We start from the raw sequence: 17,250 nt of genomic DNA, 5'->3' as shown, positions 1-17,250 counted from the left end.
ATATTTAAAACCAAAGCATATATACAATCCCCCCCTTAAAACCGAATTAAACCAAATTTAAAGTTGTGTCTTCCAAATTCCTAAAAAACCCAGTATAAAATCCACCCTAGGTCAGGTCCGCTTGCTGAAAGAGCCATGTCTTGAGGGCGCGACGGAAGGTAAGGAGATCCGGAATTATCCGAATCTCAGGGGGTAGTTCGTTCCAGAGGGTGGTTATGGTTAATTATTCTTTTGGAATAATCCAAAAGAAATGAATTCCAAAAACATATTACTTTATCATTTGAAACAGAATTGGATAAATATTTTGTGTTTTAAATTTCTAGAATTTAATTACTTATTGTTTGACATCAACATTGGCATTTTTCAAGCTTTCCTTCTAGAATTAGATTTGGGAGAAATTTCAAATAGATTTGCATGTTGGAATGAGCTATTCTAATTTACATACACTGAAGTTATATGTGAGAATGGATGTGCTATTAAATGATATAAAAATAATTAGAGAAATTGTATGTTGAAATATATGCACATTTTTATTTTAATTAGTTAAACAAAGAAATAAAACACTCAGGCAGGGTGCTTCTGAGGAAGATTTGTAAGATTATTGTAATGCCACTTATACTGTTATTATAGACTATCTAAATAAAATATAGTTCTAATCTTGTGGAGTCAGTTATTTGATCTGGTTTATCTCTTGGGCTGTCATAGGGCAAAATAAGAAATCTGCTAGCTGTATATTATGTGCAGCTTGGTGGGGTTGCATGTACTTTTCTGGTTTATAATATATTTCTATTGGTTCATAAACTCCCACTACTAAAGTAAAGATTCAAAAGCCCCACAAAATTTGTGAATCTGTTTTGGACATTATTAGATATCATAATATTTTTAGAATAAAATACAGCTAGCAATGGAACAAAAATGAATACAACACATTTTTAGTCACAATTATTGTCTTAAACTGTACCTTGGTCTCTTCTAAGAAAAAAAAATCCCTTGACTCCAAATAAGTTCTAGAATCACTATTAATTACAGTAAAACAGATAATCTTGGCTCAGGATTACATCACTATTTAGTGATGTATCACTATTTAGTGATAAAAAAGAAGTCTTTTTTTAAAAAATCACTAATAACTTGCAACTAGTATGTGTTAAAGTGTCACTTTGATAAAATTTCTATTCAAGAAAAACTAGGTGCTCTCTGCAGCTTAAACAACTTTGAGTAGAGCTGATAAGTGATATATTAAGAATAGATTGTGCACATTTAGTAGCAAATTATTATTTTTTCATTCTCATGAAATAGAAACAGCTATTACTGTCAGCTGGGGCAACAGTCTGATTAATGCAAAGGGCAAACCAGGAGCACAGGAAAATACTAGCAACTCTGCAATACATGCTTTAGGCAACTAGTACTAAAGAGAAGTTAGCATGTCTTAGTCCAGCATTTTGTTTCTCTTAGCAGCCAGTCACATTCTTCTGGGGTACTCTCAAATGGGAGATGGAGACATATTTATTTTCTGCCATTGTTTGCTTGCAAATGAAATTTGGAGGCATGATGTCCCTGGTCTAGAGATAACTTTGCTTTTCCAAGATTAGTCAGTCTTAGGAAGCTGGAATGTACAAATTTATCCAATCCTACTGTAAAGCCATCTGAGTTAGTGGCCATCATCACATCTTGCAGTCATAAATTCCAGAATTAATCATGCAGTGTGTGAAGAGGGCTTTTACTTTATCTGTTCTTAATCTCCTATCAATCAGTGTTATTGGATGAGCTCTGGTTCTACTGATTTGAGTGGGAGTAAATGTCGTTCTGCCCACTTTCTCCATAGCAGATATGTTTTATACCTCTTAGCCCTGTTCCCCTGAAGTCATTTTCCCCAATCCCATTCATTCAAGCCTTTCCTCTTAAGGAAAAGATTTCCCATAACTTTGGTTGTATCTTCTGAACTTTTTAAACTCTATTAACTAGAACTGAAGATAGTATTATAGAGTTGACAGTGACAATGTTGGCAGTTTTATTTTCAATAATTCCCTAATGTCCCCTAGCATAAAGGCTATCTTTTCAAAGTCATTACCCACTAGCTTGATATTTCTATTGAATTATCCACTAAAGCTCCAGTATGGTATAATATTTAAGGTGTTTAATTATCCTCACCATGGAAAATCATTGGCTGACTTTGGGCTAGTGATAGTCTCTCTTAGTGCAGTTCTACATCACAAGTAAAATGAAAGGAGATTTCCATGTAAGCTTGGAAAAAAGTAGTTTATATATCTGAGAGAGAGAGAGAGAGAGAGAGAGAGAGAGAGAGAGAGAGAGAGAGAGAGATCTAGTTTACAGACAACTCCGATCCCATCAATATATATGTGAAGGTAGGTGTTTTTTCCAATGAGGATCAGGTTGCCATTTCCACAGTTTAATAAATCTGCCTGGAATGTTTATAATTACACTTGACTTTTTATCACTCTAGATCATGGGTATCAAACTTGATCGTGTTACGTGACATATCGTGATGTATCATGACATTTTTTGCCTTTGTGGAGCTGGGCTCGGCATGGCCTGCATGTGATGCATCCGGCCTGCAAGCCACCAGTTTGATACCCCTGCTCTAGATAGTTTGGTATTTAAGCAATTCATTACTTGACCCTATTTCAAGGATACTTATGAACAAGTTAAAAAGCATCAGTTCCAGTGAACATACTAGAGACACTCCACTTTTTCCCTTTAAGAAAATTGTTCATTTATTTCACTCTTTGCTTTTTGTTTTTTAATCAGTTAACAAACAAAATACATACATACATACAATCAATCAATCAATCAATCAATCAATCCATAAAAGGACAGGCAGGTTATTTTATCCCATGGCATCAGTTTAATTTATTCAGTAACCTTGGAAGAGGAATGTGTCAAAGGCTGTTTGAAAGCTCTAGTATACAACATCAAGAGGGCTAAATGCCATATATGTGCCAGGTGACACTCTCAGAAAACTTTGAAAAGTTGGTGAGGCAAGCTTTACATTTTGTGAATTTTCCTTCAGCAAGGCTTATTCTATTAAATGCTTAATTTTCTTTATTTTTTTTACTAATTTACTAATTCTTCTTTTACTAAGAAGAAACAGTGAGATAACCAGTTCAAGACTTCCTGGGACTCATTTTAAAACTGAATATTACATAAGCTACCTTTCAGGCATCCTGTTTTTAGTGCAGATTTTCTTAACTAGGTGGTTTTCAGTTTGTTGTAGCATGACAGTTTGTTGTAGCTATCTCCAACTTGTAGTTCTTTCCTAAACCTTCAAATATTCCCAGTTAGCTTGATGATGAGCTCACCTCATTGGGTTAAATCTACTTTCTGAGCTCTATGTATTCTTTGCTTCACCCTAATCAGTATTGCAATTGAAAATTCATTACATTCTTCTGCCATACAATTCTTGCCTGCACAATGTGATTTGCAAGTGTAAAAACACTGAATCCTTGGGGAAATGAATTTATCAAACAATGAAGTTCTAGGTTTGCAAAGGTGACTAGGAGTTGAGTAAGAATCTGACCCAATTATTTGTTGACTGAATATAAATATTGGTGTGACATCAAGAATTTCTCTCCCCCCCCCACATATCCTTGTAATGGGCACAAAGTTGACCAGAGAACAGTCACAAAACCTAAGAAATAAATAAATAGGAAAGGTGCTTAAATCTTAAGTGGAGGTTAATTCTTATTTAACTTCATTGGCTATGCTGTTAGCAAAGACAGTTAAAGATTGCACTGGATTTTCACAAGTGTTTTTTTTTATAACAACAGAGTGATTTGCTTCCTTTATTTATGCTAAAATTGGCAATGCATAAGAAAAATTCAGCAATCATTCACTCTATTCAATGATAACTATTTGACAATGTTGATTTTAAAAATGTATAATTGACTGCCATGCTCTTGCCTAGCTTTTTATATTATTTATTTAAAATTAGCATGACTATCACTAAATTGCTATGTAGACATGGATAATGTGTATTTCTATTTAAAGAGGGATGTTGGCAACTTACTTGCTAACCTTGAAACACAACTCTCCTGCCATATAATATTTAGGTAAATCCCAAGAGAAGAATAATGATGATTTTAGAAGTCCAGTGCACTAGGACAAGTAGAATAAAATAATTTGGGGAATGAATAGGAATATTGTAGTTGGGACATATTTAGCTTCACAACTGCTTTAGATTTTTTTTTTAATTCTAATTTTTTCCATAGAAAAAACTTGAAGTTTTTGTCATAGATGCAGTCAAGGTTCTTTATAGGAGAGGAAAATTGTGGCTTCCTTCCCCATGTCCATGTACTGAGCATAGATGTCAACAGAAAGAAAGACTATATTCAGGATCTGTGCAAAGGTCCACATCAGAGACAGTCCTCACATATAGAAGTCTATACCTCAGAATTTTTAAAATGTATTCATACCTAACTGCAGGCCCATTAGGTAGACCAGACTAGGAAATCAACACTGGCGGAAGGTGAAACTACTGGCTATGAGACTGGCTATAACAACAGAATCTTGAAAACCTGATTTTGCCATACCCCCTCTACCATCTTATGATGGAGTGAATTAGAGAGGCATCTGCTTGAGACATTTCCAAACTTTATATAGTTGCTAGGGGCTTAAAAATAATGTTTATACCCTTTTTGTCCAGGCATCAGATCCAGTGTATCTCTATCAAGGTCATATTTCCTACTCTGTTCACTAACTACAATCACTGTGTTTGGGATCAAAAGCAAACAATTTCAGAAGGAGGGTCAAGAGGGCAGTTTTACTCTTAGATAATTTTATTAAGATTCTTTCATACTGGATCATGTAAAGGTCAAGGGGGTTTATGCTGTAGATCAGTGATGGCAAACCTTTTAGAGACCGAGTGTCCAAAAACCGGCTCCAACCTCCCCCCCTTTGCCCCATCCCCCACCCACCCACAGGGCCAGTCACTGCCTCCACAGCCCACTGATCACCTAGGCGGTCCAGCAGCACCATGGCGGCCATGCCCTCCGCCCGTGCCCCACAGCATCAACTGCGTGCGATGGGACACGAGGGTGGAGTCTTGTTCCCGCTGCCTGGCTGCCATGTCCTTGGCTGTGCTGCTCTGTGCAGGCCACGCTCGGGGGCAACTCTCCTCCAGGGGAGCTGCTGATGAGGAGGGGGCCATGATGGGAGGCAGGGCTGGGGCGATGGCATATGTGCCCACAGAGATGGTTCTGAGTGCCGCCTCTGGCATGCGTGCCATAGGTTCGCCACCACTGCTGTAGGTTAAAGGTGGCCAAATAATATTTGTTCAAATCCAATTAATTTATCTGACAATTGAGATGTATTTGTTTGTCCATGTGAGTATTTATTCTTATAGTAGATGGATATCTTCATTGAATAAGAGCTAAATTGAAAACATATAACATATAACTGTGCATGGGCTCCAGGTCATGTTATATGAGTTTAACTAATATTTCCTAAAGGACCAAATTGTAACTAAATTGTTCCACTTCAAGGACACTGTACAGCATCCAGAAGAATTGATAGATACACAGTATTTAGATTCAAGCAGAACTAATAATTTTCTGGGTATGATCTCCTAACCAGACTTGACAAAAATCACATATCCTCCCTATATTGAATTCTAAACATGTGGTTGAGCAACAATCAATCTCCCACTCTTTTTACCCTTAAAAGAGTTAATAAATAGGAGACTAAATGGATATGAATAAAAGGTTTACTCATAAAAATAGCATAATTAGGATTTGTTGTAGTGGGCCATTTCTACTCTTTGGAATATTGTTCATCATGATGATTACAAACGTACACCAGACTTGAGCAAGCAGATAGGACTGGCTGATATTCATACCAAGAATTGGCAACATATCATCACTAGCACCTTTTGATGTCATAGTTATTGCTTGTTTAATCAGAAAGTCAGAATTTGTATGCTCTATGGCATATTGGGCTACATCCAAAATGAAAGGTGAAAGTCACAAATCTTCACATTATGGAAACAGTGTCATATAAAACTAGCATCTCTTCCTAAAAGCAGCTTTCTAGGCAGCTTCGTGGAAAATCATTTACACATGCATCTTGATAGCCTGAGATGTTTATTTTGACTGTTTCTTATGGAGCTACCCACCTCAGGGAAGAGAATATTCCATAAAGCAGTCACTAGGGCAAGGAAGGCTTGCCAAGTGTAGTTCCCTAGCAGATGAGACCCACAATATATCTTCTCATCCAGATGTGAATGGACAGACAGATCTAACTATTCCCATGCCATGAAGGGCTTTAAATGTTAAAACCAGCACTTTGAATTCAATCCTGAAACAAATGGAACCAATTTAGCTCTGGAGCAGAGGTGTAACATGTGCTCTTTTAGAAGCATGCATAATTGGCTATGCTTCTGCATGTAGTTGAAACTTCTTGATACTTTTCAAGAGCAGAGTGCATTACAATAGTCCATGTGGAAGATGACATGTGTGGCTGTGACCAAAGCCACTGATTTAGGCACAAGCCCAACTGTACACTACCCAAATCTTTTCAAGGGCTCTCCTAGATATAAATGCACTGGTCATGAGCAGGAGTCATGAGTACAGGAGGACTCCCAGATTGCACATTGAGTCTGTTTGGGGCAGTGCAGCTCTACTCATCATCAAAGATGGTATAGTCCTTGAACTGGTGTCCTGAAATAAAGCCACTCAGGTTCTTGCCAGGGTTCTCCAGAAGCTTGCTATTTCCCCATCCAGAACCTCATAGCCTCCAGGGATTAGGTAAGACATTTGCAGTATTGCTTAATTTTATCATGGGCAGAGAAAAAGCATACCGATGACCTAATCAGTATACTGATGGATGAGCTCACCCAGTGGACTCATGTAGATGTTGAATAAAGAGTACTGAATCCTGTGCATGACTCTAAAGAGCAGGTGGCTGAATTCGCATCCTAAGAACTTCCTTAGGCCTAGCATGCTCAGTCCAATCCTAGATCATTGGGCAAGATTCCTCCCCAGACCTCTCTATCAGATCTGCAACAAGGCTGGTGTCCAGTTCTGAGGAAATCTGAGCAACTGTGTACAATATATACTAAACAGATATCTCCACATGCCCAGGCAAGAAGTTCTCTGAGCTGAAAGTCAGTGTCTCTGAAGGTCCACTGACAGGGTACTGAGGTTGAGATCAAAGAAATACAATGCAAAGCTGGTATAAAACAACAGTATTGTGTTCTACACTTGCTGCCCTTTTAGGTCATCTGCATATACTGTCTGTCTCAGGAGCACAGCTGGCATTTTTAATTTATTCAATTTACAGGTCTGCTTGTTTCTGTGAGATGTGCATCAGAACGGTTTTCCTTTTTAATATGTGAACATGCTGAACCATTCTGATTTATCATCTAAATATGCCTCTCATTGCCTGTCTTATTAGAAAAGATGCTGAGGAATTAGAATTCAGGTATTTTTCCACCCCTTCTCCCTTTCGGTCCACTCAACTAATTTCTGTGACCTGCATGCTAGGTTTTGTTTGCCTACCTGATAATGAATCAATGTGTTTAACCGCTTCCAGTCACCCTCAATCTTGGTTGTGATGTCTTCATCCTGAAGTACCACACGTGCTATTCGACCTTGGCGCCATTCTATAAAAAGAGTAACAATAGACTCATGAATCAGATTAGAAGCCTAGAAATCTCATTGTGGGAATGGCAAACTCAAAATGCTGATCTTTCATAAATAAATAATTTAATTAAATAAACAAATAAATAAAGAAGAAATGACATTCAACAGCTGGTTACTCCTTCACAGTTGATATTTGCTGGTTTCAACAGATGAGACTGGGGAGACTGACCTCAATATTTCAGAGCGGATTGCAGACAATCTGTTGTATTCTCCCATCTATACAGAAAACCTTCTAGGAGATCTTAGAGAATTAGGCAGCATCAGAATAGTCAAATGTATATACATTAATTACATTGCTTATAGCTGACTCTATTCTTGTTATACATTAAACACACAATCAGAATCATGTATTGTGGGCATGGGAGGGAAAAAACTTACCTCTGAACTTTTAAATTACAAAATAAATAAACTTTACAATTTATTCTTTCTTTCCCCAGTAAAAACCCTCCTTTATCTAGTCTTATTTTTGTTTATATATATAAAATGAGATAGATCAGATGACAAAGCTGGGGATTAGCTCTTTCCAATTGCTTCCAATCCACACTAAGACCTTATATGTTCAATTTAGAATAATATGAGGATTGGCTGTACCCTATGCAATTATCCTCTTATGTAGCTTAAATCTGAATCAATCCAGAATTGATATATTTTGTAAACAGTGAAGGAAAAAGAAACTAAGACCACCTTCACAATAAACATTATGTATATCTACACTGGACTTTTCTTCAGCAATCTTACTCCAATAAGGACACAACATTTGTGGTCAACTGTCAACTCTATAATGAGCCTGGCTGCAGCCATCTTTCTCTTCATTGTAGGTTGCCACATAGAACGGAGGGAGGGGGGCTTGCCCAGGTGCTTCACTAGTCAAAATAACCTTCTGTCCTGTGGGAACCAAGGTCATCTATTGCTCCCGTGATCAGGGACTGAATGTTGTATAAGAAAGCCCACCAAATGAATGTATGGGGGAATGTAGTGATGGCATAGTTTTGTGGGTGGGACATTATACTTTGTAACTGGAAATTTTTTAGTATGAATTTCAGACTTGGTTTCACTTTTGATTGTGCGATACTTCGTAACTAATAAACATGTTCTTTGAAGAATTTCCAAGCCTCAGAGTCCTGCTTTATTTGTCTCTGTCTGTTGGAACCATGACATCAACATAAAGTATTTTTCTATATATAGAATATTAATAAATACAATAATACTATAACCAAATGCATAGTTCTAAATTGGGACAATTTCTGTATGATTTTCTATGGGTTCCTTACATATCGTGACTCCTTCACAGAGAAAACCCAAACTCATATATTTCTGTCTGCTATCACAAAACAAAGAGATTCCTACCCAAGTCCATGTCAACAGCTCGAGGCCTTTGGGAGTATGGGACATTTTTATATACTGCATCAAGAATCTTCTCCTTGACTTGTGTGATAGTATCACAGTTAAGCACCTTCACAGGAATCTCAGGACTATTTTCATTATCCGGATTCACACAGTTCAAGATCTAAAAAAACAAAATAATTAAAATGGAAGCTAAACTTGGAAATGCTAGGGAGAAACCATCACCATTTAGTCATAGTAATGATTAGAAATAAGCTGGAAATATTTTACTGTATATAGCTCCAACAAGAAAATCTAGTGTGTTACATTAGTGTTACTTAGACTGGGAAAATAATTGCTTATGTCAGGTTAAAAAAAGCCTTCATGTGGAAATAGGATATAAACTTCATTGAATTTGCTAAATATATACTCAGAAATAGATTGCCATTCGATTGCCTGTATATTTTCCAAATGAGAAAAAATTGCTTATACGAAGTGAAATATACAATAGTTTGGGAAGTTAATTTCATACATAGAAACATCAAATAAAATTATGAAACAGAAATAAAACCCTTTGACAATTAGAAATGTTGGGTTTCACTATTGAAATTAAGGGGCTTCAAAGTATAAGGCTTAGTTTTATTTATGGATACCCTCAGTAAAACATTCCCTTCCTCACTTGTTCTAAGGAAGCCTCTCTGTTTTGATATTTTAAATTGCCATATATGTTTCTTCATGAGAAAGCTCTTCTATCAGAACATTTTGGAGGTATCATGGAGATTCTTGGTTTAATACATATCTGAATCCAGGGAATCAACCCTTGCTATATTTCACATGATGATCAGCGGGTGGTGCTAGCATAAACTGTTGAGAGAAGACACCCACTCACCAGTGTTTTGTACTCAATCTGCTGCCTGATCAGCTTGTCCTCACTGAGGGAATAACGTGCTTCCCCTGTAATAGCATCAATTGGGCCTTTCTCCATCTGTTGCTTGATGGCACAGTACAACATGAAGAGTGGTTCTCCAGCACATTCCTGGTTGGTAAGGAAAAGAGTTTACACAGCAATAAAGAAATAAGTTATTTAAGAAAAGTTAAATGTTAACATTGTTATACTTTAATTTTTTTAATCAAGCCATTCAGACAATTCACTTTGTTGTTGCTCCAAATACAATATGGTTTAGAAATAATATGCTATTCCTTTTTGGTAGCATTTGTTGAAGAGAAAGGAAGATGGATTTTTAAAATCTTATCATTTATTCTGGAAGTACATAATCCTATGAGGTAGTCTTATGGCTAAGCGCATCTTATTGTTCAGTTCAGCGAGCAAGCATTTGAGGAACAGCAAGTCAAATACACTGCTAATAGTATACTCAATGTATTAATTAGTATCAGTAGTAAGCCGACTAAAAGGCAGCTTTAAAAGTGAACTATGTATTGTTTTATGTATTATTTCCAGCATCTGGACTGGTTTTCTATCATCCTCTTGAAAAATTAAATATAATCAACAAAACACAAAAAATAAGGAACAAAGAAAATGGAACCAAGGGTAAGGCCACTGGTTCCTTACCTTTAGGAACTTGTGGAGTAAGAAAGCAAACCAATTAGTCAGCATCTTCTCAGCTACAGACTCTGTCCTGAGAAGAAATTAGAAATTGTTTTGTATATATCTGAAATAACAGGTAGTTATTCTCTGCTCAGTAGCCTGCTCACTGCTCATTTTGGGAGAGAGTTACTAAAAGATGAGTATGATTATAAAGTGCAGGTCCTGACAGAATTAGCTTAACTTCTTCCTACCATTTTTGCTCTCTCAGAATTTCTTTTCCTTTTCCTTTTAAAAGCTTGTAATACAATCTTCGACTTACAACTACAATTGAGTCCAAAATTTCTGTTGCTAAATGAGACAATTAAATGAATTTTGCCCCATTTTATTACTTTGTTAAGTCAATCACTGCAGTTCTTAAGTTAATAACATGGTTATTAAGTGAATCTGGTTCCCTTATTGACTTTGCTTGTCAGTAGGTTGCAAAAAGTGAACACATGACCCAGGGACATTGCAACGGTCATAAATATGAGTCACTTGCCAAGCATCTGAATTTTGGTCATGTGACCATGGGAATGCAGCAATGGTCGTAAGTGTGAAAAATTATCACAAGCCACTGATGTTGCAGCTTTTTTCAGTGACTTATGACAGTTATAATAGATTCTACTTTTTTGAACAGTCACTAAATGAACTGTTGTAAGTCAAGGTGTACCGGTACTTTGATTAGTAATATTGACTACCAAGTATTTCCTACAATATATATCTACAATGGGTCACTGGAGACCAACATAATAAGATTTCAAATGAGAATGCACCTTCTTTTAGGTTTCAGAATTTCTCCTTTTAATAAAACTTTTTAATGAAACAATCAAGAAAGAAAACAGCCAAGGGTTAACTAACAGAAAGTCTCTGGTGCCTCCCTATCTCAGACACACACAGTTCATATAAACATAAATATAATCCACATACTCTAATATGACAGCAAAAATAAATGAGCTATCATAAAAATTATTTCTTTTATAGCCACATATGCATCAAGCCACAAACAACAGCGTGTTATAATATTTAAATCTGTTCCATTTTACTACTGAACATTTTTGCTTCCAAATAATCCCATTTTTGCATTATAGGATGCCTGGGATGATGATGATGATTCAGAAGAATTCCAGGTTAAGAATAGTTTTAGTATCCAGACACCAAATCCAAACTTGAAAAAACATATGGATCTCTATTGAAACAGATAAGGAAGCCAATGCATAAGTGACCCTTGTAAGCTCCAGTGCACTTGAATATTCACGGATCTCTAATTTGTGACACTATTTTAAAGCAGCAAATGAAGGTTATGATCAGAAATCTTGACTGAGTCAGCAAGTCAATTAAGTGTATATCACAATTCCTATAAAATTCTGGCTGCTCTTTCATGGGGAGATTATGTATAATGCAACTTTTATATAACATCTGGAGAGTGATTAGAGTACCTTAACTAAATGTACAGAAGTAAACTTATTGAGAATTAAGAATGGCTAATAAGTCAGGGGTAAGGCTATTATTAGCCCATGAAGTGGGATTTGCTTGAAGTAAAATGTGTAGAATTGTGCTTATGCAAATCCTTTGAAAAAAAAAGTGCTTTACAAGTCATGAGTGCAGAAATTAAGCAGCTCTCTGAATTGTAGAAGCAGATTCATCTCCTTCCTGCCTTGTGCAGCTGTCTGGAAAAAGATGTGTATGTGTACAGACAGCTGAGAGTAGCTTCCAAAACAGCCGCACAAACCTGGAAAACAGCCCATCTGCATTAATAATTTGAAGTCCTTTGTTTATGCCATAGACAAGATTTGTACAAATGCTAATAAAATTGCTCTACAATTTCTACTGAAGCCGGTGGACCAACTTAACGGTAACAATCTTGTGCACGTGCACTCACTGGAATAATTTGTTTGCTCCGTTCCATGTTTAAGTAACTGAGGAAGCACTGCAGATTTAATTACAACTACCTTTACTGTAGCTGACACGAGACAATGAATTCTGTGATGCCTGTTATGGGAACAACATGGCATGTTTGACATTCTCATGCCAAAATTTAGAAATAGAAAAATTGCATGATTCTTATATCTCTACATTGCTTTTGATATGTGCTTCTAGGTACTGTACAGAATTAAAACAAAACTAGATAAAGCAAAACTGTATAAAATATTGTCTATTGAGATTCTCAGTCATCCAGGTCATGGTTATCCCAAAGGTGCTTTTTCAGGAGGCAACTGAATTTTCTTGTTTTTCTTTGAAGACATTTTGCTTCTCATCCAATAAATTAGACATTTAGCTATGCACTTTGGGATGAACTCCCTTTGAATGGTACAGGAGTATGAACAGATTTCCAGAAAACATTGCAGAGTACAGGAACAGGGCAGAAAATATCCTGCAGCCAGAAGGTTCTATACACATTTGCACTACTCAGGTGACCTTGAGGACACAGAAAACCTCCAAATGGCCCCAACAACTCTCTAAAAGAATGCAAATGACCAGCTGTCTTCAAGGAATATAAATCCTTCCATTCCCCACCATCTGGTCAGAGCTGAAGAAGCTTCTTGGATGAGAAGCGAAATGTCTTCAAAGAAAAACAAGAAAGTCCAGTTGCCTCCTGAAAAAGCCCTTTTGGGATATGTGTAAAACATTACCAAATACAATAATAAATTACTTAGCAGCAATAGATTGCTACACTATCATGACCTGTCAGTCTGATAATCATGTTAAGATCCCCCCCCATCTTCCCCCCAAAAAACCTAGCATTGAAATAAGATGCATTCAGTATATATTTGTTTATCAGAGTCAATTAGTGCCTACTATTCCAGGGATTAGTCCTGAATTCTAATCTTAGTCAGCTGTCAAATTCTCTTACAGAACAGTTTTTAGCAAGGGTTAGTCTTGACACCTCACAAGTGTTGCTTTAATGTTAAAATGCCTCTGTGAATTCCTTAAAGGAAGCATGAGAAAATATATAATAATGATAATTACTAGCACATGTCTATTTCCTGCTTTCAAGTATTTCAGAAAAATGTGTTTGCCATGTGATCTGCAGAAGAAAGAAAAAAAAGAAAGAAAAACTATAAAAAGGAAGGTAATTGCATAGTTTAAAGGGCTTGGGGAGTGTCCCCTCTTTGATTTTCTTTATCAATGGGGTAGTAAAGCTAATTTCAATGTGTTTGTTCTTTATGCTGCCTCACCCTTTTCACATTTGCAAGAAAAAAATCAATGCATATTGCTCACAACTGAATGTAACAATGCCCAGTTGACAGCCAATCAGCAGCCCCTCCAAAGGGGATGTTTGGTGGAGCTATAACTCCTTACACTTGATGGAAATTATACCCTGTGTCTCAGTAAATCACTGGAATTTGTAGCTGGTGACAATCAGGGACAACAGAGTGACAATAGCTGGGGAAATTGCAGCTTTTTAAAAAGAGCCACACCTAAGACTAGTTCCCCATGCTGCATCCAATATTATCTCTAATTTAAATATAAAGGATCTTAATGTTGATTCTTAATAGTAGCTTTGCAGGATGTCAGGTTAAATACCTTCTTTAAAAGGTATTATTGCTTTGGTTTTACAAAGTGGAAGATTTTAAATGAGATATCAGAGAAAAAAGTAGAGCTCTAGTACAGGATAAGTTAGGATGATGCCAGCAAACCTGGCAGGAGATGGATAAACTTGTGAGGTATCTCTATTATTAATACCCTTCTGTTATTTTCTTGTTTGTTTTGTTTTTATAATTTTTAAAAGTTTTTTATAATTAATTGATACATGATGTTATATATTTATGCATTTATTGTTTTAGCTTGTTGCACGCCATTCAGAATCACTTTTGGTGAGGTGGGTGGCTATATAAATTAGATAAATAAATAAAATTATCTGTATCAATAAAAAGTGTGCTTCATATTAATTCATAAGTCACCATGCCCTCTTGTTACTTTCATAGATTCTCTTCCACTGCATATTTGTCCCTAATCATATCCAAATGTCCTCACCACCATGTAACCAGATTGCTCAGAAACATTCATCCTCCCTTATTTTGAACTGATACACAGGGATATAGGATTTGGAATTACAATAAGCCATAGTGTGATTCGGTCAGAACCCTTTTTAGCAGATTAAATGGTCATCAGTCCTTGAGAAAACCATTCTCTCTCTATGTGTATGTAGCCATTTACACCTGGGCTTTACAACCATTTCACAGATTTTACCACTTATAGGACATGACAATATTCGAGTACCACCAGTGCTCAGCAAGGTGTCAAAAACTTGATGACTAAAATAAAGGGGGGTGGGCTTTACTGGTTAGAGTCATTTGTTGTTATAGAATTGGCTAGTTTATAATATGGAAAAGTAAAAAGTTGAGGTTCAGTGTTAATGCTTCCTTCCTACTGCAACAGTGAAACTCAGAAGTCAATGCCTTTTCTTTTCTTTTTCTCTTCTCCCCCTCAATTTTCCATTTTTCTCTCACCCTTTGCTTGCAGTCCCCCCTCACCCTTTGCTAGCAAAAGCTAAAGCTTCTCTCTCACTCTTTCACTCACACATTACTTGCACAAGCTTTTCTCTTGCTCTCATCCACTGCTCACAAAAGCTTCTCTTTCGCTCTTTCACTCACACATTGCTCGCACAAGCTTCTTTCTTGCTCTCATTCACTCACACATTGCTCACACAAGCTTCTCTCACTCTCATTCACTCACACATTGCTTACACAAGCTTCTGTCTTGCTCTTTCACTCACACGTTGTTCGCAAAAGCTTCTCTCACTCTCATTCACTCAAACATTGCTTGCACAAGCTTCTCTCTTGCTCTCTTTCACTCACACGTTGCTCGCAAAAGCTTACCTTGCTCTTTCACTCACACGTTGCTCGCACAAGCTTTTCTCACTCTTTCACACGCTTGCAAAAGCTTCTCTCTCACTCTTTCACTCACTTGCTCGCACAAGTATTCTTGTAGTTAATTCATTATTGTAACTAAGATTATAGGACAGTATTTTATTTATCAAGTTTGTCCAGTAACACAGGAATATCATGGTTACAGACAGCATTCTCACATCACCAGCAAATTATAACCACAAAACAAATGCTAAAACTGTTGCAATGTTAGCTATTTTTGTCATTTTGATTTGTCACATGAAAAATAGATACATGCAAATAACATTTAGTGTCCTCTGAAGTATAAATATCTTAAATAAATGTCTAATATTTAAAATGTACTAGCTACTTTGCTTGTTATCCAAGTCAGAACCAGAAAAACTAATACACGTTCTCTTACAATTCTCACTCAATTTTGGTCACCTGGCTGGGAATTCTGGTGCTATCTGAAGGACTGCCATGTTGAGGAAAACTGTCTTAGAAGTGAAATAACATGACAGTAAATAATATAGATTTACTGTAACCAGAAGTTAAACACTGATCACTTCATACAGATCAGTTATAAACATCACTAACATAAACAGCATCTGTTTCATTTCTACTCTTTCATCCCCCTAGAAATTTCAAAAATAGTTTTTGTAGCAGTCTGTTATTTCATTTTCATCCTGAATCGGTCCATCATTTTAATTTTAAATTCCACTAGACAACCTGTGACTGTGGGGTCACCCTTTCAGAGAAATTTCCTTACCTAAACTGAGAATTGGAATGATCATGGGCAAATTGGTATTGTTTTGGATTTAAAATTAAAGAAGAATATATCATGTTATTAGAGAACAAAGATGTGCAGCAAGACAAATATACTTTTTGTTTAGCATAGGACACTTTTGATGACAACATTTGCTGTCAGTAATGAATCTGCTGTTCTTTAAAAATGCTCTAACATTTTCACTTCTTTTTCCTTAGCTTAAAGCAACATAAAGGCTGACCATGCTAGAATATAGGTTTCCCCAGATAAGTCGGCACATTCTCCAAGATTTTTCCTTGCACTTTGTGTATAGTAAGAGCAAAGAGCACGACTGTATTGGAAACTGCCTGCTGAAGAGGGGTGTCTTCACTTACTGATAAGTTGAGCATAATTCTTGCAATCATGACAATCCATTTTTGAATACACCAATATTTATCTTTGCTACAATGAGATTCTTCTAGAGGTTTTTTTGTGTTCATTGGAGTTCCACTGCAAAGCCATGAAAGATCTAAGTTCCTTATTAAGATGATGAGAGATCCTATCTTCAATTTTAGTTTATGTGGTACAAGCAAGGGAGGACAATTGAATCAAGGCATTCTATTGGAAAATGAGTACTGTAGCATTAGCTCCTTCACTGACAGCATCGATGGAAAATTATTATTTCATCATACCAGGGAAGTGTCTAATGCATGGAGAATGGATTTTTCTCATTATTGTATAAATACAGTTCTTTGAGAATGGCTCTGCAGGATTCTCAAATATTGGATAGATGAAATCTATATCTCTTCCATAGTTCTTTCTGGCATAACCATATGTATTTCATCATTTTGTTTTTTCTGAATTTTGTCTTCTCCAACATCCAATAAGAATTCAGAATATCTCCCTAGCATGTTTCTCTTCAAATAAAAATTGGCACAGCTTCTTTATTAGTATGATTTTTTATGCATGAATTCTCTATATCAGCATCATTTCCACTTTCCCCAACTGATAGAACCTGATGGAAATAGCCATGGGAAATAATTAAAATCACCCCAAAGGCCTTATTCTGGCCACATATATCTAAAAAAGCCTGGTCCATGGCACCAAAGCTCT

General features: G+C 36.4%; 1 protein-coding gene across 1 annotated transcript in view; it reads right to left on the bottom strand.

Annotated features, from left to right (window-relative positions):
• PLXNA2 (plexin A2) overlaps positions 1–17,250 on the bottom strand; it is a gene marked incomplete at its 5' end in the record, with an annotated part of 261,184 nt that overhangs the window by 23,902 nt on the left and 220,032 nt on the right. The window contains 4 exons of the mRNA XM_015816987.1: positions 7,512–7,615; positions 9,003–9,162; positions 9,868–10,014; positions 10,549–10,615. Coding sequence (XP_015672473.1) covers positions 7,512–7,615; positions 9,003–9,162; positions 9,868–10,014; positions 10,549–10,615 — 478 coding nt within the window. The remainder of the gene's footprint in view (positions 1–7,511; positions 7,616–9,002; positions 9,163–9,867; positions 10,015–10,548; positions 10,616–17,250) is intronic.

Source organism: Protobothrops mucrosquamatus, unplaced genomic scaffold (assembly GCF_001527695.2).
Source record: "Protobothrops mucrosquamatus isolate PMUCROS unplaced genomic scaffold, P.Mucros_1.0 scaffold546, whole genome shotgun sequence".
Taxonomy (NCBI): domain Eukaryota; kingdom Metazoa; phylum Chordata; class Lepidosauria; order Squamata; family Viperidae; genus Protobothrops; species Protobothrops mucrosquamatus.
Note: the sequence above shows the minus strand (reverse complement) of the source record. Positions and strands in the feature narration are given on the sequence as shown.